The sequence below is a fragment of the Dromaius novaehollandiae genome, chromosome 10 (assembly GCF_036370855.1).
Source record: "Dromaius novaehollandiae isolate bDroNov1 chromosome 10, bDroNov1.hap1, whole genome shotgun sequence".
Taxonomy (NCBI): domain Eukaryota; kingdom Metazoa; phylum Chordata; class Aves; order Casuariiformes; family Dromaiidae; genus Dromaius; species Dromaius novaehollandiae.
The window spans coordinates 9,578,492-9,600,237 of record NC_088107.1 but is presented as its reverse complement, the minus strand read 5'-3'; the positions used below and the strand labels follow the sequence as shown (position 1 = coordinate 9,600,237).

The 21,746-nt window shown below is 43.6% G+C and overlaps 1 protein-coding gene across 2 annotated transcripts; it reads right to left on the bottom strand.

The window, feature by feature from the left end:
* Positions 1-1,571: 1,571 nt before the first annotated feature.
* TICRR (TOPBP1 interacting checkpoint and replication regulator) lies at positions 1,572-20,217 on the bottom strand. 2 transcript variants are annotated; one of them, XM_026121318.2, is made up of 22 exons: positions 19,364-20,217; positions 18,509-18,794; positions 17,670-17,911; positions 17,176-17,419; positions 16,524-16,656; positions 15,661-15,803; positions 14,684-14,896; positions 13,589-13,737; positions 12,675-12,769; positions 12,228-12,321; positions 11,980-12,059; positions 11,393-11,635; positions 10,684-10,780; positions 10,346-10,418; positions 9,323-9,463; positions 8,693-8,783; positions 8,128-8,186; positions 7,413-7,568; positions 6,520-6,677; positions 3,986-6,284; positions 2,387-2,497; positions 1,572-2,027 (listed from the first exon to the last, which is right to left on the bottom strand). In XM_026121318.2, the coding sequence occupies exons 1-22, from the start codon at positions 20,024-20,026 to the stop codon at positions 1,909-1,911; spliced, it is 5,889 nt and encodes a 1,962-aa protein (XP_025977103.2). In that variant the 5' UTR covers positions 20,027-20,217; the 3' UTR covers positions 1,572-1,908. The 2 variants fall into 2 exon arrangements, with proteins under 2 accessions (XP_025977103.2, XP_064373315.1); XM_064517245.1 differs by having other exon boundaries at positions 7,413-7,565.
* Positions 20,218-21,746: the final 1,529 nt, after the last annotated feature.

The following is a 21,746-nucleotide window of genomic DNA, read 5'->3' as shown; positions in this document are numbered from 1 at the left end:
TTAAGCATTTCTCCTTAACATTAACTCTCCTGGCAGAGCAAGAAATGAAAGCCTTTGTACCTGCTTTAAGGGCGGCAAGAAGGGAAAGCTGCAGCTAGGTTCTGCCTGATCCCCAAATGAGCCACTTCTTCAGCCTGAATTGTGGAACACAGCTACCACAACTATTTCAACAGTAACACATGTTAACTTAAAAGTCAGGATCTGCAGCAGGAGGAAAATTGGAAGGCAATTCCTACATATTTAATCTTGCCAGTAGGGGTATTTCTTGTCCTCTTTTTTAAAGGGAACTTAGTAACATTACTAAGGGCTCTTGGTGTGTCAAAGCTGTAAGATACTTCAGCTAGGGGCCTTTATTTTTTATTGTTGAAAATGAAGACCCTCAGCAGCAGAAAAAAAAAAGGAATCCCTCCTACTCTCTCAGAAATAGTCATCTTTGAGCCCCATGCTTGTCTATCAGTCCACATGCTTCCAATAGGTGCACCTCTCCCCCAGCAAAACAACCCTAAGCACACCATATATCCTTTCTTGGCCAAGGGAAAAGGGCAGTTTTCAAGAAACTAGAAATAGACCATCTAGGAAACAAGTTCCATTCAACACTGAGTGGAATGGCTTCAACAAGGTTGAAGCGTACTTTTGTTACACCTCCCCCCAGAAAAATCCTTAAAACCATTTAATGAGCTACTTTTGAATTACGTCGGGCTTTAGGAGTACCTCACGATTCTTGGTAGCTCTCTGCTTCGTGTATGTTCAGTGGACACAGTGGGATGACTTCCCTGCTGTGCACAGACAGATCTCTCCTAAAGGAAAAACCCAGCCTTCTGGGAGAGCTTCAGGCTGCAAGATAACGGATGTTTTCAGCCCTTTGTAGGCTACATTTTAGTCACTGAATCACAGCTCCTGCTGTCTTTGCGTGCTCTCATTCTAACCCCCTATCTCACAGGTGATTAGTCACCATCTAAATGAGTGATGAAGCTAGGGAACAGAGAAAAGTCTTTTAACTGTCATCTCTAGTTATTCCATAAAAATTTTACCTCCCAAGGAAATTTCCCTAGAGTCCTCTCTAGCACGTTACAAGCTTGCAGAAGAGAAGGGCAACAAAGTTACTCTACCAGCAACAGTTGCACTGATACTGGACCTACTCAGCCAACAATTCCAGATCCAATTCTGCTTTCAGGGGGCAGGGCAGGAGTAGACCATAAGTGGTTAGATTGGTCCATCTTAAAAAAAAGAGGGAGGGAAGGGAGGTCAAACTCCCCCTCCACATCTTCCCTGTTGCCAGCTAGGTGGTCTCTCTGCTTCTCTGTAATCTGTTCTGGCATTTGACAGCTATTTCTCAGCAATTTGAACTCATTAACCTGTCAGAGAATTAGTCTGCCTTTTTTTGTTATTTTCTTGCTAGGCTGGCAAGCTGGATACAGCTCACAGAGGGATCCAGTTAGTGTCAGAGCAAGATAAACAGCAGGAACATGCAACCAGTTTTGTACGCATTTGCCTTCAGCACCCTTCCTGCAGCCATAATCCCTTGCCCACTACTGGGGCAAGAGCCAGATTTCTGACCAAGTGACACAAAATAAAAATTCAGGTCATTTTATTTTACAAGACAGGTGTAGAACATGACAGTTCTCCTTACCTAGTGGAACTGAATCTTCATTGCAAAACCTAGCTACCACATGCAGGAGAAGTGCCAGAAAGACAGAGCAAGGTTTTGAATGGATGGAGAGATGCTCCAACAGAAGTTAAAAACTTTTAGAGTGGTCCCTATACCCACTGTCACATGCTTGCCTCCTGCCTCTCACCAATGCAGACAGCTCCAGGACAGCATCAAATATCCTTATCCTTGTTAAAAGTCACGTTGTACAGCTGAGATGATAGGAAGCTTCGCATAGTATTCTGTCCTGGCTTCCAACTTCAGCTAAGCAGCTTTTTCCGTGAGTAAGTCCTGCTAAGGGGACGCTTCTTAGAAGCCATACTGTTGAATGGAGACAGTTCCTGGCTGGCAATGTCTTGGAAGGCATCCGATTCCCCTTCTACAAACACAAAGAATAAATTAAAGCCATGATTTGCCAAATGTATTGCTTAGTGACTGTAAGAAGCCCAATATCAACTGGAAGCAACTGTAGTAGTAAACGGCACTATATGGTAGCCTATTCTACTCTTCAGTGTTACCTCTCCTCCCTTCTGAACTTCCTAGTGCAGACCAAGTATCTTGAAGGCATGTGAGATAGCAACACTGAATACAGAAGTGGCAAATATACCCAGAGGCTTTCTGCACACAGACCGGTCCCTAGGATAGTGCTCTTTCATTCTCAGTTAGATACAGGCATACAGAAAGCAAACCTAGGTAGTCTGCTCAAGCCCAGCCTTTCCTCACAGCACAGGTGGTTACCTTGAGCACATTTTCTCCGAGATGGCGTCTGTCCCTGGCACAGCAGTGGAGACTGGGTCAGTGCTAGAAGGCTGCTGGCAGAGAGAGCACTTTTCACTGGTGGAGGCGAGCCTAGAGAAGCACAGTAAAATCCTGCAGCAAACTGACAACTCATTGCTTTCAGGTAAGTCTCATACACAGCCCTTTTTCTACCTTTAAGCTTCCATTAACACAAATGATACTCCGAATTTATATGAAACAAAATCCAAGCTGGTATAGCTTTTTTTTTTTGGCACCAAGGGATGTAAATGGCAGTCTGGAATTAGCTCTCAGCCAATTTAATTTTATTAAGATGCTTAGCAGAAAAACACTTCACTTTTACTAAGCATATCATTACTTTTCAGTTAACTCAGTGTCCAGGAGGAAAATCATTGCTATAACCGTGATGGTATAGAAATACAAAAAGACAAGGTTTGTGGGTACAGAAGTCTCTTATGAGACCAATTTACAGCTAAACACTACTATTATTTCATATCCTGAATATGGACTGATGTTGCTTGAAAGTTTGCCCATTCTTCTCCAGTGACATCAGTTGTTCTAGTAGGACACTACCTCTGTAGATAAACTTTGGCATGTAAGGAGAAACAGACACTTTGAAACTTAATGCTTCAGGCCGTATGATACCCATAAGACAGCAGCATCTGCCTTTACCCTCATAGTTATTTTCACACCTAATAGGCTAAAACTACTCTGCTGTACGTTTTTGTTTCTAAAACAAGACTGGATTCAGTATTTGGAATCAACAAGGCCTTGCTTACAGAGCTGAGACAGCCTGTTTCACTAAGTGCCAACTGAACTGTCAGCACCCCCAACAAAAAAGTAAATAAACTTAAACTTCAGTGCCTACCGATACAACATTATGGCTAGCAAGGCAAACACTTCTGTACCATTGCACTTCCGATTTGCACATTGAATTGGCACTATTATGTTGGCCAGTAAGAGGACTGGAACACCAATATATATGAACGTCCACAGGACCGACTTCTGTAGATGTTCCAGCCTGAGAGCACCAAGCTCTGAACTTCATAGAGTTGGGTATAGCATTGAACAGACACTGGACAGAACTAGTTAGCATCAGACAAATGCAGATTCATTGCCTAGTCTAATCTCAAAATGTATTGTGATAGAAGCTTCCCTCAAGCAACAGTTTGCATTCCATCCCATGCAACCTAATCGCCTTGCAGCACCTTTTATCACCTAATTTTTCACATCCCTTCACTTCAAGTTAGCAATTGGATGCAATAGTGATCCTTTCTCAGCCAAGCCCAAGCTCTAAAGTAAATTCCTCCTGGCTCCTTCTCTTTCATGTTTCTCCGATCACCCCAAAATTGTTAACATGCCAATAGCTGAACTTCTCATATGGGATCTGTAACCTGCCTACTTCTCCACTATAATAGGGCAAAATTACCTCATGTCATTTACAACCCACTCTTCTCCTCCATCTCATTCTCCCTCAGACAGAGTCAGACAAAAAACAGTTGTGTTCTTGTTTCTTGCCTCTCCCACATTTTTAAGGCATCTCCGAATTTCAGTGGAATGTCACTCATGCCACTCAATTACCTGAAAAAAGGAAGACATTATCATCCCCTACGCAACTGCGTCTCACAGGAGTTAGGAGTGAACGTGCTCTCGGTTTCTCAGGATGCACAGTGTCTGCCTGTGATTTGCTCTCCTTACTCTTGTCTTGAGAAGAGCCAATGAGATCCAAGTTGAACATATTAGTACAAGATCTCTTAGCCTCATGCTTCTCCTCCTTTTCTGGGGATAGATAAGTAAAGACTCGCTTCTGAGATTTCAGGCCAAAAGTCCTGAAGGCAGTATTCTCATCAGTTCTGGGCTCAGAGTCACCAGGAGATGGCTGATCTTGGAGCCTGCAAACTCCTTCCAGTTCAAATTCCCCAAGGGTATTTGTCACTTTGCTGCTGCCGTGCTCCAAGATCTTCATCTCCCCCTCTCCGTCTGTTGACGTTCTCTTCATTTCATCTGTGTTTTTCTCACTTTGAGCACAGCTAGCATTAGCAGTGCTGCTGGCTGCTCTCTTTCTCCGAGGCCAATCCTTGATAGTGTCAGGGGTAATCTTCCCCTTCTGCTTTGGGGAAGGTGTACAGGGAACTCCTGCTTCCAAGGGGGATGGGGAGGTGGTGTTAGAGGCACAACTTGTTGGGGTGTATGACTGGCATATGTAGGTCTGTCCTCCACCTTTCCCAGGCGTACTATGGAAAGAACGAAAGCAAGAGGGTGAAACACAAGCAGCTGCTAGCTTTCCTGGGTGTTTGCTACACCATGTCACAGCAGGATCACCAAAGGGGCTTTCTCCTCCATTGGGTTTGCTGGCATTTGCTTCAGACTGAACTTCCAATGCTGAGCAAGACCCAATTTTCTTAAAGCGAAGTTTGGGCAGTCCTGAGGCTTGCATTTCAAGTTCAACTTCATAAGTTGGAGGGCTCTCAGAAGGCAGTTTGCAATGTCTTTTAGGAGTAGAGAACTTGGCTGGAAATTCAGGATTTCCCAGGCGTGCTGCAGCCTCCCGCTGCCTCCTGTCTGCAGTGCAGCGCAAAGAATAGGCAGAAGCAGACTTCGGCACAGCAGGCAAAGCATTCAGGACTGATCTGGAGCGTCTCTTAAGACTTGGAGCTTTCAGCTCCGTACACTCTTCTCTTACAGTTCTTGGTTCCAAGTCATCATTGCTTATTTGAGAATCACTAAGGAAGGACTCACAGGTGTCTGCACTGGAGTTACCCTCCTTAACCAACTGTTCACACTCTATTTCAGCATTAAATACACATACCTGCCCTCCAGCACAGCGCTTAGGAGGGAAATGCTTTTCCAAGCTTTTCTGGTCCTTTCTTGGAGAAGGATTTTGAGGTAATATATGAATTTGTTTATTTTTCTCTGATATAGGGGTATTTTCAGGAATTTGGGTATTGCAGAGCTGGACACTTTCTACAGAAGAGCTACCACTGTCATTATGATGTTGATTATCCTTACTTCTGGAAGGTGTTGCACACATAAAGATGAGATTCTCTCCTCCAGAATTTGGTTCACATTTGGACTGCTCAGGTGTGGGGAGTGGGGATCTCAAGGAAGTGCTAGTGATGCCAGGCAATTTTGGAAGAGATGCTTTAGGTGTGTTAAGCTCCCCATCAAACTCTCTAGTTTGTGTGTGGAAAGGAGAGCTGTTTGCCAGAGTGTTTGTGGAGTTTGCACAGGGAAGAGAATCGAAGGGAGGGTCTGCCCTCACAGTGAGCTGTGAGGTTTCTGCCCTCAACGGGCTGGTATGTAGTTTTGAGCCTGAATCTTCACGTTTTCTAGGAGTACTTTCACTTGCTAGAGGTGCCGATTCTGACTGCATCTGGTTTTTCTCTGGGAGGATTTGCCTCTGAGCACCAACTGGAGATGCTGATTTTGAGATGGACCTCAAGGAGCATCCTGGAGTTTGAAGGTCTGTAAGAGATCTTTCTTGGAGGGTAGATGGGGAAGCAGCATTTGGATTTGAATCTTTCAGAGGCAATGATGAAGCACTGAGTATTTTTGACCCCTCCTTTTCTGGTGTTTGTAAGCCAACCTCTTTATGAGAGGGGGAAAGTCTTTTTTCTGGAGAACAATCCTTATAGGAGGGTTCACTTACTACAAGTAATTTACTTTCTGTTAACACAGATGGTGACATGACCCTTTGTTTAGGATGAGAAAAGTACTTTCCCAAGCACTTAGCTGCAGTTTGCCTAGCAGCTGAACTTTTGCCAGGAGTCCTCTCCAACTTCTCTGGTGTCCTGTGGAGAGTGCGAGGTGATCTCCTTGGTAGTTTACTGGCAGAATTCAGTGGTTTCTGGGCAGCCTTATGAGGTGCTTTTTTAGGAGTCTGCAGGAGAAAAAGTGAGAGAATCATGCTTGTTCTGTTCCAGCACTATTTATCTGTCCCTCTTGATACTTTTTTATTGAGATTTAAGAAACACAGGAACTGTTTGGTTAGAGATTCTACATGATTTAACCCTAGGTTTATGGTGTGTAGGTCTGACTAAGCATGAATAGAAAAGGGGTGGGAGGAAGGAAAAAAAGAAAGAAAAAGAAAGAAAAAAGGAAGCAAGTGTTTCTACCTGACAGGCAATTGGCTCCTCTAAGTTTAAGGAATCTTTTCTTGTTCTCCTCTTTCCAGGTGAATGCTTCATTACAGGACTACACGTGTCAATGACTGCTCCAAAGAAAAACCTCTTGGGAGTCTGGACGGTGGGGCTTTCAGAATGCACCTTAATGCCTATAAATGGAACAGTACAATTGAGCTAACACCAAGTAACCTGACACGAACAATTGTCTCAATCACTTCATATGTATGGACAGGTAATGTATAAAACCTATAGTCCTGATATGTTCTTTTCTAGGTAAATTTTAAAGCTGCACCAGAACTACTGTTATTTCCCAATCTAAAAACTAATATAATCTGTAGACAGAGTGCTCTAGAGAAAAAGAAAAGGTATAAAAATAGCCCAGCCTTATTCTATTTATAGCTCACAGCAGAAGAGTTCTGGTTCATGACTAAGGATCCTAGTAGGTATAATATAAAGAACTAAATGTCACCATTTATAGCTGATAATCCTACTGAGAGAAAGCCAGCAAAGAAGATCCCATCAGCCTTTGCTTTTTGCTGCCACAGAAGAGACTGAAAGTAGCTTTAGGATTTCTCTCCCATATTTTACAGGGACTTCACTGCAGTTAGGGAATAAGACTGACAATCACTGGTATTCTGTTTGACAGGCCTGACTGGTTTTGAAGTTTGCAGTGTATTCATCATAGAGGTAGCTGCTGTTCTTTCTCCTATACTCAGACTCCCAATTCAAAAAAAATTAACTGGGATAATTCTGTCTACAGAAGACATTACCTGACAGCTCTTAGCCTCTTAAGAGTTTCTCATAGAGCCAAATAAATCAAACTTAGGTATCCATGCCAGCTTTTCAGATCAATAATATTAGCCTGCTCAAATCCCATTCAATACCTCCTACATCCTTCTGAGTACAGCTCTCCTCTTCTTGTCCTGGATGGACTTGCTGCTTATTTTGTGAGCAGGGCCGTGCAGTGGAATAGAAAATGCCAGAGTAGGTCCTATTCAACAACAGTTGTTTGATGCGTGGACTTCTTCTTAAACCTGCTTCTGAAAGGTAAGAATATCAGAGACTGGGCCTTCTTTCTCCCTCAATAATGGAGGTATTTTTCAGGAATGGTTCCCAACTGACAAGCACACACCCCAAGAAGAAATTTTGGTGAATACAATTAACACTTTCATATCAAGATGTAGATATGAAGGGAGGGAGGAGAAAAAACAAAAAAACAACAACTCTTGAACTTCCTTGGAGATTTGGAATGCTAATGAACGCAAATCTCTTTCAAAATCATGGTTCCTTCTCCTAAGTCACAATTACTCTCATCCCTCTAGCAATTATATGGAAAGGAGTACTAGAAGAGATACTTGTTCACCCTTGAAGTCCCTGGTGCATTTTCAGTTACAGGAGTTAACTCTACCTTTCTTTTTTAATCTCTACAGTAAAGGGTTGCCAAAGCAGTGAGCAGAAAGTGGTTCTACCAGAGGTGTCTGTGCTCCACCAATAAAATAGCAGAATACTTTTATATTGTCTACTTATATACAATCTAAGCTGAAGCATGCTCTTATGAGCTACATCACAGCAAAAGCCCTTATCAGAATCAGCACTTACCACATATGGTCTTCTCTGGAGATTCTTCTACAACAGTGTTAGAACCTGGATCAGATGACCTTGAGAAACAGCAAACGTTTTGAACTCAGCACATTAACATTTATGGAAAGAGAACTTACCATGAAAACTGAAAAGCGGTGCTATATTCTACAGCAGAACATTGCTTTGCGGGCTACTCAGAATGAACAATTAGGAGGCACTTCCCCACCCACTAACACTTTACTGGGCATAGAAGCCTTTCTAGCTGTAGTATAGCTAACAGTCTTACATGGTAGCAAATGCTAAATTTCAGCTTGGACTCCACAAGTTACAGCACAGGCTGGAAATCCTGGAAGCAACAACTAAACCTAAATAGCAATTTGCTGCAGGAATGAAAGTACCCCAGCTTACACAATGAAGCAAGGCAGTATTCCTCTGCACATTTCTCCCAGACAATGGAACTTAAGAATCTCCACCAGTTCTCTTGCTACCTTAGGTGAAGGTGACATTTTGACCACAAAGCAGAACCCTGCCACTCATTAAACATGCAGCACTTACTGAAGAAATTCAGAAACAGCTCACTCACCGGCCCTTGATCTGTTTATGTAGTAGCCTTCTGGAGATCTGTTTATGTAGTGGTGTCTCTGCAACGCTCTTGGTCAATAGCTTGCGATGATCTAAAAAAACAACAACAACAATCAAGCAAGAGATTAAACACCCAGAGCACAACTCTAAAGCAGTTAGGATGAATAAAGAAATACAGTCATATAGGCTTCAGTTTAAGAATGACTGCCAATAGAAAGCCATTGTGCATTGGTCTCCCTGCACTCATAAGCGATCATCTGATAGATATTTCAGAGTTTAACATCTACATTCTTCCCCACCCCTCCAATATAAAAATATGGGTTATTAATAAATAATGTCACATGTAATTAACCCACTCCGATAATTTTCACTCTTCATCTTTCATTCACAGATCCTTTAACCAAGGAATTTTAACTTTTTTTTTTGAGGTGTATAGAATTCAGTAAAAGATAGGTTTGAGTTTCAATACCATCCTATTCACCATTCAAACACTGCAGCACTCACCTGAAGTATTTTTTCCTTCATTAAAAGCACACTGAAGTTAGTTGTTTCATAGAAGTGAGGATGCAAGAATGGGAATTTTCACAAAAGCTCTTCCTTTGCAATTCTACATGTGCAACTCATGTCCTACCTTTAGGACCTTCATCAGTGCATTTGTATCTTAGGCCTTCCACAGCAGACACCGACTGACTTCTAGGCATCTTCTTCGTGGATCTTTTTGACGGTGAAAGTACATCTTCATTGAAAAGGTTCCTCCTTACCTTTGTAACCTCTAAGAGGCAAGGCAAAGCAAAAAGTGATTGTATAAAGGGAGGACAAAAAAAAGGGGGGGGGGGGGGAAATCACATAAAGATCATTTTGTCAGGGCACTAGGGATAGGAACACCACATACTAGCATAAGGCAACAACTTTCCAGAGGCCAGAAAAGCATTGAAAAAAATTGTTTTTCTGTTACTGGATACTATCACTATCCATGCCCTCCTCAAAATCCATCCTGGACTTATTTTACATGTTTGCACTTTTCATACTTTCCCAGCAATAGACTACTGACAGATGTCATGACATAGAAAGCAGCCAGTGAATTTGCAAGATAGAGCAACATGGAATGGGCCACAAGATTTCAACTGAAGCACACATGGGCTCTGGGAATGGGTGTGAGATTGGATTTTATGAAGTGTTTTAAGAAAAGGGACATCCTGTTTCCAGACATAAAGCTGTTCACTTAAATCTGCCTGAAGGGTTATCAGACACTTAAACAGAATGTATTATCTTCTGATTCTCTCATAGGGGTAGGCAGTTCTAGGGTCTGAACACAAAAAGATGCCCTGTTTAGGAGTAAACTTCTGTCCTTCGCTCTCTCCCCCCCCCCCCCCCCCCCCCCCCAGGACAGAGCAAATGGAAATAATTTCAAGACTCAAGGAAGAACTGAAAGGTTTCCTCTTCAGGATAAGTGAGTTAAGTTTTCTGCATGTGTAAGTACACACACACACAGCACAGCCACTCTTATTTTTTCCCCCATCAAAGCTTTTGTAGAATTTTACAAAGCTTCCTGCAGATTTTCAGCATGATTTCATCATGGCTTACTAAAATTTACAGGGAGAACAACATGTGCTGAAGACGCACCTTTCCACGGAAAAGCTAGAAGTCAATGTACCTTGCACTGCTTCTTTCTGCAACAAAGGCATTTGTTGGGGTTTCTCAGTGGCAAGGCAAGAATGAGAGTTCTCCTGAAACAAAAGAGAAGTTAAACTCACTGGCAGCTTAAGGTTACAATTACTATATGAATGAATGCAAACAGCAAGTGCCAAACCACATATTTACTCATTAGTTAATTTTCAGGTTCTCCAAAATGATTTTGGCCTCCATACAGCTGATACAGGGTATACCTACTGACTGAATACAGAGCAAGATTTTGCACTCAAGTCTCACTTCACAATGTTGCTGCACCTCTGCAGGAACAACCCATGCACAATCCTTCTGGAAAATCTTTACCTTTCTGATGGGATTCTTAGCTATCTTGGGAATCTCAATTTGACGCAAGTTCTGTGGTGCTTCCGTCATGCTCCTGTGCCTGGCTAATACATTATTCCTTTAGAAATTGACACAGAGAGAGAGAGAGAGAGAGAGAGAGAGAGAGAGAGAGAGAGACTGATAACTTATATGACACCTTAAACTGGGTTTTGACCCTAGAGATAGGAAGTCTTTATCTGTGTTCAGATTGCAAGTTCTTTGTGTTGGTACCGTGTTTATATTACAAACCATCTTTTAATGTCATAACATAAATAGCTGTAACTGCAACTTTAAGGCAGGTATTAAAACTTGTTTCTTAATTTGTTAAAATGAACATTGGGTTCCCCAGTATAGAGTCCTACAGTAAACTGCGGTCTTAACTTTAATGATTTGTGGTCACCCACTGCACAGTACAACACCCTTCTCTTACGGAAGAAGATCATGAACTCTACTTGTATGGAAAATACACACACAAGATCAAGGTCACACGTTCAGATAATCAGCAACAGGGAATTAAAATGAAAAGTGGGAGCCCTTAATATTCCCTCAGACACATGGTGCTATCAGCAAACATCAGCTTGCCCACCTAGTTATCCAGGAACAAACATCAGAATGATGCGGTGGTAGTTTAGGTAGCTCCTCAGCCCCAAATCAAGCTGCAACAACCTTCCTTTCTATTTGGAATTGTTACCTTCTTTTTTTGGCAGATCGGGTGCGCAGCTCTTCCAGCTGATCACTCTCAGTGCGTAGGCAAACAGTGCTGGGAGTCAGGGCAGTTGATAGGGAGTGTGGAAGGGCTGGAGACTTGCTATCCAGAGTCACTGAGTCATCACTGAAGAAGTCTGAAGGCAGAACAGATGCCAGCTTTGGGGGTATTTGTGTACCTAGACTGTAGTAAAGATCTCCAAGGGTCTTCGGTATAGAATCCATGTAACTAGAGTATCAGAGAGAACCCACATCAAATAGGATCCACCATAAAACTCAATGTTTCAATCCCAAGTTTTGGACTAAATCTTTGTTCTTAAGCTTCAACTAAAAAAAACAAACAACAAACAAAACAAACAAACAAACCACACCACTGAAAAATAAGTTCACTGTGTTTTTTCTTTATTTGCTAAACAGCCACCTTCTCTTCGATCAAGATAAGAGCGTAACAAGCAGAATGCATCCAAACTTATCAAAAATCAAAGTCAAAGCTGCAGATTGTTGTTTATGAATAACAGATATCCAGCCAAAACCACAGTCCCCAATAATACTTAGTCACCCTAAAGAACTTACGATGCTAATATTTCCTCTAGAAACTTTGTAAGGTATCCTGGGTCTTCAGTCAGGCACAAAATACGCAGCATCTCTGTCATCTGTAAGAGAAAATCAGATGGGAAAATGGATTAAGCTGTGACAGCTGCAACACCAGATTCTTTAGCACAGAATATAAAGTGTTACAGTAAGAGCAGGGAAAACTACAGGTTCCAGGTCTACATTCTTGGTCTCACCCAGAAACACAACCAGGTCTATGATTTACTTGCCTCCTCTAAAAGCTGCTCCATTTCATCAGTGTTGCTTTGTAGTAAAGGGCACTGAAGACATAGTTCTAGACGCAAAAATACCTGAAGTCGGCACCTAAGTGAAAACAAGTAGTTATTTGTCACCCTTTTTTGTGATGGAAACAGCTTATTTACCTCAAAAGGCTTGCTCAAAAAGCAGTAAGCATGGCTCCCTTTGACAGCATAGATTTGGTTAGTATTTGCTTTTGGTGGCAGGGGAGACATCTCATTTCAGACAAAGACTGTGATGCTTATCATATAGTGCATATATGCGCATTTAAAGAGACGTTTTTACTGTGATCACAGATTCTCCCAGGAAGTTTTACCAATGTAAATACTTTTCTATTTGTACAAAAAGCCACCAGTAAAAAAAATTGCTAACCAACTCCACAGTATCTTAGAAGCTGCAGTAGATAATGTGTCTCATACTCTCTGACTTTGGTTTCCTTCTCTGAGCCATGCTGTTGCCTGAGGGTTTTGCTGGTCTTCAGGAGATGGCTTCTGACTCTTTCCACACAGGCCACCTGCAGACATACAATTACAGAGACTTCAAGCATGCTCCCTCTCCACAGGGCAGGTTCTTTTCCTCACTTGCTCAGTTCTTAGATATAGCTCCATTTTTCCCTCTCCTTAAAGAAATTCTCTCTTCCACTTTCAGTAGCAAAGTTGTGTTGAGGCAAGACAACAGACGAATGTATAGCTTGAAATCAGAAGAAGGTCACAGGCCTGCTTGCAGCTTCAGGACATTTTAAGTAGCTATGGATTTGTCTTTCACAGTATTTTCTTCAGTTAGTCACAAGTTGACCAGTTCTGGTTTTTAAGCAAGCAAGTTACAGTCCTTAATTTTTTCTTAACTTAACTAAGAAAACCCTTCAGTGCTCTCTCTTTCCTGGGGAAGTAGTGGATGTAGGTTAACCATGTAAAGCAAACCCAGAAACACAGCTTTTTAAGACATGTTTTTTTAAGAATGCATTATTTAGAATACTAGCTTTGAAAGAAGTGAAGTTCGAATTCAAAGTAAGGCTGATGTTAAAAAAAAAATCTATTGCAGCTTTTAGCAAAGGTGTAAACTGATAATTGAACCAGATTTTCTTAAATTCTTTACAACTATCTGAAGTCCTTCACTATTGTGAGAGCTCTGATAACACAGTTTAGAATTTTTTAGTCGCATGCATCTCTGTATAAAACCTTACAATAAGATGAAATAAATGTAACCTGAAAGAGCAAGAGTTTTGACTTTCAGTTCAGTAGTAACCCTGCCATGCAATTTTAGTCAGATCATGAACACCTCTATAGTGTAAATACTGTACATTTGATCTTCATGCTCACATGCTCTTCCCTACCTCTCTCTCTTTGGCATCTTGTATTTTCAGGAACCTTTTAATGGCTGTGATCATACTCTGGGCACACATAAATGAAGTAACTCCCTCTGCAACAGCCTTCTGGTAGCTTGCAATTAAATGGGACAGCAGTTCCTCCTCAGTTTTGAAGTCTGTAACAGGGAAGTGTTACAAGTTAACTAAATGCCAGTTCACCACAGCCTACTGAAACACCACTCATTCCAGCTAAAGCACGGTTTTAGGTCATTAAGAAAGAAAAAAGTAGCACAACTTTGCTACAACAGAGACACATCCAGAGCCCAGAACACTAACAAAAGCAGTCCCAGGTGCAGACACATGGCAAGTGATAAGCTTTCGCCTAAATAGACCAGAACAAGATTTCAGGTTATGGCAACATCCTTCTTGGCACACCAGTCCTAGAAAGCAGCAAGGAAATTCTTGATCCCAGAAGTCAGAATAAAGAACAACTAGCACAGGAAGACTTTGTACCACAGACTTTCTTTCTATAGCCAGAGTCTTATTTCTGATGAAGTCTAGGCTACAAGTCTAGCCTCTTGTGTAGTGTAACAATGGGTTCCAGACCATGAAAATAAAAACCCATATACTGGCACTGAGACTGAAGTCCATAACCACTCCCACTTACAGCAGTAGCATATCTTCTCCAAAATCTCAGAGAGGACAGAAACAGACCAGAACCAGAAGTATCTTCACAGATATTGTTTGGCTCAGAAAGAAACACAGTCAAGAAAGTCTCTCTATTTTTGCTCTATTAATAAAGAGGAATACATTCCACTTACACCCTGATGGCTGCTTCCCTTTATTTCCTTTAGCAAAAAATAGTTCCTTATCGCTCCTTTTATATGGGGGTGGGGCACGAATACTAACTCCCTGGGTAATTATAACACTACATCTTTACAAAGACTAACCTGGGGGGGGAGGGGAAATGAGAGTAATTATCATTCTGTGCGAACCTGAAGATGCAGAAATCAAAACATCCGTTTGCTGCATAACTTCTAGTACTCCATTATTTTCCTTCCCTCTCCCTTCTATAAAGATTTCATGTAACTGCCTACAGATATCAGAACCGATAACACAAACCTATTGATATTTTGAATGCCTTTTCCTTTTCTTCCAGCTTTTCATCCAATCTTTTTGCTGAAAGCTTCTGTGGGACCTTCTCATTCACTGTTGGTGACACACCATCAGGTTGAAACTTCTGAGCTTTTACATTCAGTCTTGCTACATTCAACATCTGCAGGGAGCGGGACATGGTCTTCATCTTCTGCCTGACTGGAGTTCGGGGAACTCCACCTGCAACGCCACAAAAAGGGATTTCTACCATCAGACACACTGGAGCAAGAACTCCAGCCAAGAGAGAGCATAATGTTGATCAGTTCTTATGTTGCTAGCAAGTGAGGACAATAACCTTCTAGCTGAAAATAGGGTGTAAAAGCTTCCATTTCTCTGTAAAATAGATGTACAGGGAGCAGAGCAGGTAGATATTTCTCTAAATATAAGTGGGTGATAATCCTTTTTCTGTACAGGAAGGGAAGTTGCATAAACAGGACATAATCTTGTATCACAGAAATAGAAATAAACTATCAGAGTAAAATTTAGGGATACATTAGATCAGGGTATATGCAACTTTGGTTAGTGCACTGAAATGCAGTGATGAAACTTTTCTTAGAAAAGAGAAAGTGTTCAATTTTTCTAAATCAGAACAGAGTAGAGACATTGTAACACTTAGTAGTAGTTGCAGGGATCCTTACTCCAACAACTAATGAAACTGCAGAGCTCTGCACACTGCTTTAACAGTTTTGTTAGCCATTCTGTAACCTTGAATTGCTTAAGGAGTAATTTGGGTTGTACCAAAGGGCAACATTTAATTTAGAGACCTCATAATTAACGTACTAAAAAAGAAGATAAACAAAAATAAAAACACAACAACAAAAAAGAACATGGAAGTGGGCTATTATTCAAGAGGGGACAGATCTTTAGGGTTTACGTGTTAACTTGTTCAGAAATCTCTATCATCTTTAAATACTACTGCGCACATGGTCCCAAATTACACATACGTCTTTTTTTGTTATTTCCTGGTCCGGCTGTGGCAGCTACTTCACTGGATTTCCTCTGGTACATCTCAGATAGACTTTCTGAAAGTTCCACTTCAGATTGGTAGGCATCATCCTTCTCATTAGCAGAATTAACTTGCAGTAACCTATAACAAAGCAGTTCAATACAGGTACCAAAAAAGATGAAATAGGAGGCATATCCCCTGTTCTTACTGTACAGTAACAGGCTTTTCTAGTTGCCAGTCCAACTCTTTAGGGAAAGTAACACATGCTAGCATTCTTCCAGACTCCTGCTCCCCAAAATCTTGCTCAATTAAAAACAAATAAAAAAACATCTTAGAATGATTGTCAAACCAGAAACAAGTATAAGAGTTCTTTACATACAATAGATAGGCCACTGACCACTGTCAAGAATGTGCACAAGCAAGTTTGTGCAGACTAAGCTATCCTGCACTAGGTATTTTCAGATGCTAAGCCTGCTTTCTTCAAAGAGCTTGCTAATTTGTTCCCACTAAGCACCAACTGAGATAACAACTACCTTCAACATTTCACAGTAGATCTTATCTAACAATGAAAGGTGAAGTCTGCCACTTGTCTTAGTGCCTTAGGTAATTTTAGGCCACATATCACTCCTGAAATGGTCAACACCTCAATCCAGACTGCTACCTAGGCATCCTGTTTCTTTTTTTTGCTATATGCTTTTGCTTCATTATATCTCAGAGTACATAGTAAGCTGAGCACAGAAATAAAAGCACAAAGAGAACCCTTCCATTCTATAACTCTCTGTAACATGCAGTCATGTTCCCTAAACAGGAAGCAGAAATCCCTGACCATTAATTACTCAGACACATGTTTCAGAAAAATACCTGAATGACTCCATCAGATCAGAACTTGCTCCACAAGAATTCGATGAAGGATACCACGCTTCAAGTACTGAAGGATGCCAGCATCCTGTACGGGAAAGCTCCTGTTGGACCCACTCTGGCATAGGAGTTTCTTCTGAATAGAGACAAAAAAAAAAAGTCAGAATGAAGCTACATGAAATGGCAGAAAGCTTTGGCCTTCACCGACACTCTAAAGCAGAGATCTCCAAAACTCTGATCATAGAGGGCAATTTAACAGTCAAAACATCAGGCTGGGAGACTCGCAAGAAGATTCTGTAATGCAAAGTAGGCCAAAAATTAGTGTCTCTGCAGCCCTACCCAAAAGCTTTGCTGGCCAGGGATGGCCTATGTGGCACATCCTGGGAAAACACATTCTAAAAGCTGGTCACCAAGCACAGGCAGCTGTGCTTTACCTAAAGGCTAACAGAAACCAATGCTCTGTCACTGAAACAAAAAGATACACCATTGCAGATCTCTGAATCACAAAACAAAGTGTGAGCTATAGAAGAAAAAACAAACAAGCACCAAAAGTTACTCATCATTGAAGAAATCATTAGCTTTAGTGCCCTCTGCCCCAAATCAAATCTACAGATAATTAAAAGGAGATAAAAGTTTCGTATTTCCCAATGCCTACCAGAACTAGCCAGAGACTCTTCCACTGATGTGTCAGTTTTACTCAACACGCTATTGACAATATCTGGGAGGTGAAGGGTTTGGTCTTGGGAAGAGCTCTGCACTACAGCTCCTTCAAGGTTGCATCGCTGAACTTCAGCTGCCTTCTCAGAACAGAATATAATCAGAACTGCAGTACTCTCAGAAAGTGGTGATAAAACAGCACTGCAGGGGCACGAAGTTTTGGATAGAGACACCTCAGCAACCTACATAAAAAGAAAAGGATGTTTGTATCACCTAGTAATACCCAGAGGCCTCAGGTAGTATACAGTTTACAAATAGGTTATAAATTTACTTGATTTTCTAAAAATGGTTCTGAACTTAGACCCAAATGAGCAATTTGCAGTGTAACAAATACCACTATTACTGTCTTCACAATATGACACACAAGACTCATCTTTTTTTGTAGCAGCCCATTTCAGAATAGGTATTGGTTCAGGACAAACAAAGATTTACCATATGTAGTTCTTCAGTCACTAGAGTCCTTAAAAGCTGATGAAACAGCGATCTGTTTTGTTCTGCTTGTTCAGCCTGGGAGCTCCGCAATATCCAGCTCTCTGCAAGAAAGTTGCCAGCTTGCATCAAATTCCAACCTGTCAAGGTACCTTTCAGGAAGATACTGACTGGATGCTGTGGTTGTCTTTGGCTCACAGCTACGGGTTCCAGGATCACCACACAGCTTTCCTGCTTCTCTTCTCCTGTGCAAGGTTAAAAATAAAACAAAAATTATATAATGTACAAAACAGTTTTTATCTAGATAAAGAGACAACTTCAATGCAAGAAAAAAAATTTTGAGATTAAACTGGGAGTAGCTCTATAGTAAATGTATTATATAGCCGACCTCCCCAAGCTCTCATAAAGGAGCTGAATGCATCAAGTGACTACTAAAGAAAGAGACAACACGCATTGCATCTTTCTTTAAAGCTGATCTGATCTCTTCTGTAGGTCCTTTTCATTTACCTGCTTAATTTAAGCAAATTAAAGTAGCCGAGATAAAGCACGTAGAAGAAAATAGTGTACATGAAAATGGGACCAACAAAGAACTGTTCATACATTCAGACTTCTGGGAAAAAAGGAAAACTGAAGAGACCAAATCAGGAATATGGGCCAATAGCTGTCCTATCAGAGGCACTGGAACACACTCAGGACTTTTTTTTTTTTTTTTAATATACACTTAGGCTGTTAAATGTCTCAAGTTACCTCTATACATATAGTTCACAAGGGAAACACATCAAAGATCCTGCATAAGAGATCAGAGGTATTTCTAGGCATGCTTAAATTCCCCTTTTTATTACCGTGCATGCTGAGAAACAACATCCCTTCTTGCTGGGGAAATACTGCTCGGAATTCAGAGGGCTTTGAAAACAAGAAGTTCAAGGTGGAGTCCAAGGGCAGAAGCATGGTCCATGGCATGAACATTGGCACAGAGAAACTGGAATCTCCAAGAAAGCAGTGAGCAAGATCTGCTCTGTGGTGACTCAAACATTGCATTAAGATCTCAGATGACAAAATGGTGCCTCCCGTCTGGTGGATCAGTTCAAACATTGTCCAGTATCCGACATGATCCGGAGATTCAAGCATCTGCAGTAAAGCAACAGACAGGACTCAAGTTAATTTTGGCAGTGAAGAGATCTCTACGCAAACAAGGAATCTAGATTACAGACTTTTATAGGAACTGGCATAAGAAATGCATCTCAAACATTTTTCAAGTGTTTTTATGGACTAAACTAGCCATCCTAAGAACACAGTAAGGAAAATACTCCACTGAATTAAGAGGTAGCCAGCATCTTCAAGCACAGACTCCTGAATTTAGTATCTAGACACCTGAACAGTCAAGACTGCTTATTTGCAGTCCTGAACAGCTGTAACTCCCACCTAACTGAAAGCACAAGACAACCCATCAATAAACACTTTGCAGTCACTCAGGGGCTGATGTACCTTAATCTCTACAGGGATAACTGCTATTCCAGTTTTTGGCCTCTTGCTAAACAGGATTACTTGGCAGTTATCGGAAACCTGACCTCTCTTCCTTCCACTCAAAGACTACAGCACAAAGCTGCGTGCTCTCCCTTCTTAAACTGGAAGTAATCGAGGAAGATGGCCCATCATCACCGGCAATGCAGAGGTGCGCGGCGGCATCCTCCGGTTACCTTAGACCAGTCGGCAGTGTCCACCCAGTACAGCGTGATTTTCTGGTCTGCGATCAGCTCCCGGACTCTCCTGGGCAGGAGTTTCTCCGCCAGCTCCTGAGGCGTGGGCGGCTCACAAGGGGAAGGGGCGTCGCTGCCGGACACGAACTGCCGCAGCTCCCTCCGGGAGTGGGGGCAGGGGGAGAAGAGGAAGACGGCGTTCACGAAGCCCTCGGGGGGCGGCAGGCTCTCGGGGGGCTCGGCGGCAGCCGGCCCGGTCCTGCGGCTCCTGCGGAGCGGCTTGGCCGGGGAGGCGATCTCGGGGCGGTCCCACTGGTAGTCGAGGAGCGTCTCCTTGAGGCCGTTGTGGGTGAGGGCGGCGCGAGGCGCCGGCCCAGGCAGGGCGGCACCGGGCCCCCGCGCCCCGAGCCGCGCCGCCAGCTCCTCCTCGAAGCGGGCCCAGGCGCGGGGCCCCGGCGGGCGGAAGCCGCCGCCGCCGCCGCCGCGCGAGGCGCCGCCGCGGCCCCCCAGCGAGTCGAAGAACCGGAAGGCCCAGCGGAGGCGGGGCAGGCCCATGCGGCAGCCCAGGTGGTTGAGGAGCCGCAGGGCGCCGAGCTGCAGCCGCTCCCGCCGCGCCGGGCTGGCCGTGTCCAGCAGGAACACCACGCTGTGCGAGCACGCCATGGCGCCCGCCCACCCGCCGCCAACGGCCGCCTCACAGCGGCGCCCCGCCGCGCGCCCGGCCCAACGGCCGCCCGCCGCCGCCGCGCGCCCGGCCCATGGGCCCCCGCGCACCGCTCAGAGCGCACCCGCCGCCATCGCCGCCCGCCCGGTCCGACTACTGGCGCGCTCGCCTCCTCGCGCCCTCATTGGCTGGCGCCTCGCGGACCGACCCCTCCGCGCCGCTCTCTATTGGTCCGCCGCGGCGCCCGCGCTGGCGCCCGGACGGGAAAGCCCGGCCAAGAGGGCGGGGCGGCGCAGGCGCTCCGGGAGGCTCTCTTCGCTGATTGGTCGGCCCGCGGTGGGAGGGGAGCACGTCATTCCATTGACGAAAGGCCATGACGCGCGCAGGGGGGCGGGGCCAGCCGCAGGAGCGAGCCGATTGGTCGCCGCTGCGAATTTAAAATTTAAAGGCGGAAGGGGGAGGGTGGCAGTGATGTCGTTTCTTTGCCTCGCTCTTGTTGGGCTTTAGAGGCGTGATGCTACGCTGATGTCATCACCATGACATCAGCATGGCAGTTGGGGTCTCCGAGCACAGTGGTGGGGCAGGCTTAGGAAGGGTGATGGCGGCTCCGGCACTGCCTGTGGTGCCCCCACAGCCCTCGTCACCCCCTAATTGAGTGCTGGCCTGGAACTACCTAAAATTTTCATTTCCAATGAAAACCCATTTCAGAACCGAACACCTCCAGCACTCAGAAGCCACCTTCTTTCACCCATAAGTAATCCATGGCTGGTGCCAGTCCTGCCTCCTCTGAGTGGCGTTGAGACACCCCTCTACGCGCTGGCGTGGACCCCTTGAAAACGCTCCTTGGATCCTGCGGCGCTCCAGCGCATGGGTGTTCCTTGCTTCTGCATCCTGTGACTGCTCATGGTTTTATTGCACGTCTTTCAGGTTTTGGTGGGAAGACGTGAAAAAGGTGACCCTCTAGGAGCCACGTAAAAACAAGCGATGCTCAAGAACTTTCTGAAACCACAAGAATTTTGGGGGAGAACCATGTACATGCTTTCTGGATGCCTGAAGCTGGCAGTCAGTTCAGGTGATATCAAGGCAGGGATACAAAGACTGTCACAGCTATCTTGCGACAGAGGCAATGTCCTTTTTAAAAAAATAAAAGCAAATAAAACATACTAAAGCTACCATAATGAGATATTAAAATGCGCTCCCTGGAATGAAAGTCTGGGGAGAGGTGACCTCAACTCCCCAGCAGGTGAGATTACTATATGATATCCTATTAGATGTTTCTCAGTAACTATCTTTTCTGGTTTCAGGTTGTTTTTGAAGCTTGTGGCTGCTGCTTGTTTTAAGAACAGTTCCTTAAGCCAGGGCTTATCTGATTGCAGAGTCATATACCTTGTGTTTGCTCTTTATACATATCGTTCATGTCAGTATGTTTCTTCTGCCAGCATGATTCTGGGTTTCTTTGCATGACAGAGAAGCAGCTTCTCCTTGTTTTGTTTAGATGTGCCTGTATTCTTGTAGACACGCCTGACTGGCTGGGAACAGTCACCTTCTCCTAGATGATGCAATTTATGTTGACCAAAAGCCCCAGTCCTAGGAGCAACATATCAAAAATCATCATATGACTGAACCAATTCCCTTCCTCCACAGGTAGGTTAAGGCACAAGGCACAGAGGCCTGGAGAGGTCCTGCACTGGGCAACGTGGGTCTGAGAGGGATCCATAG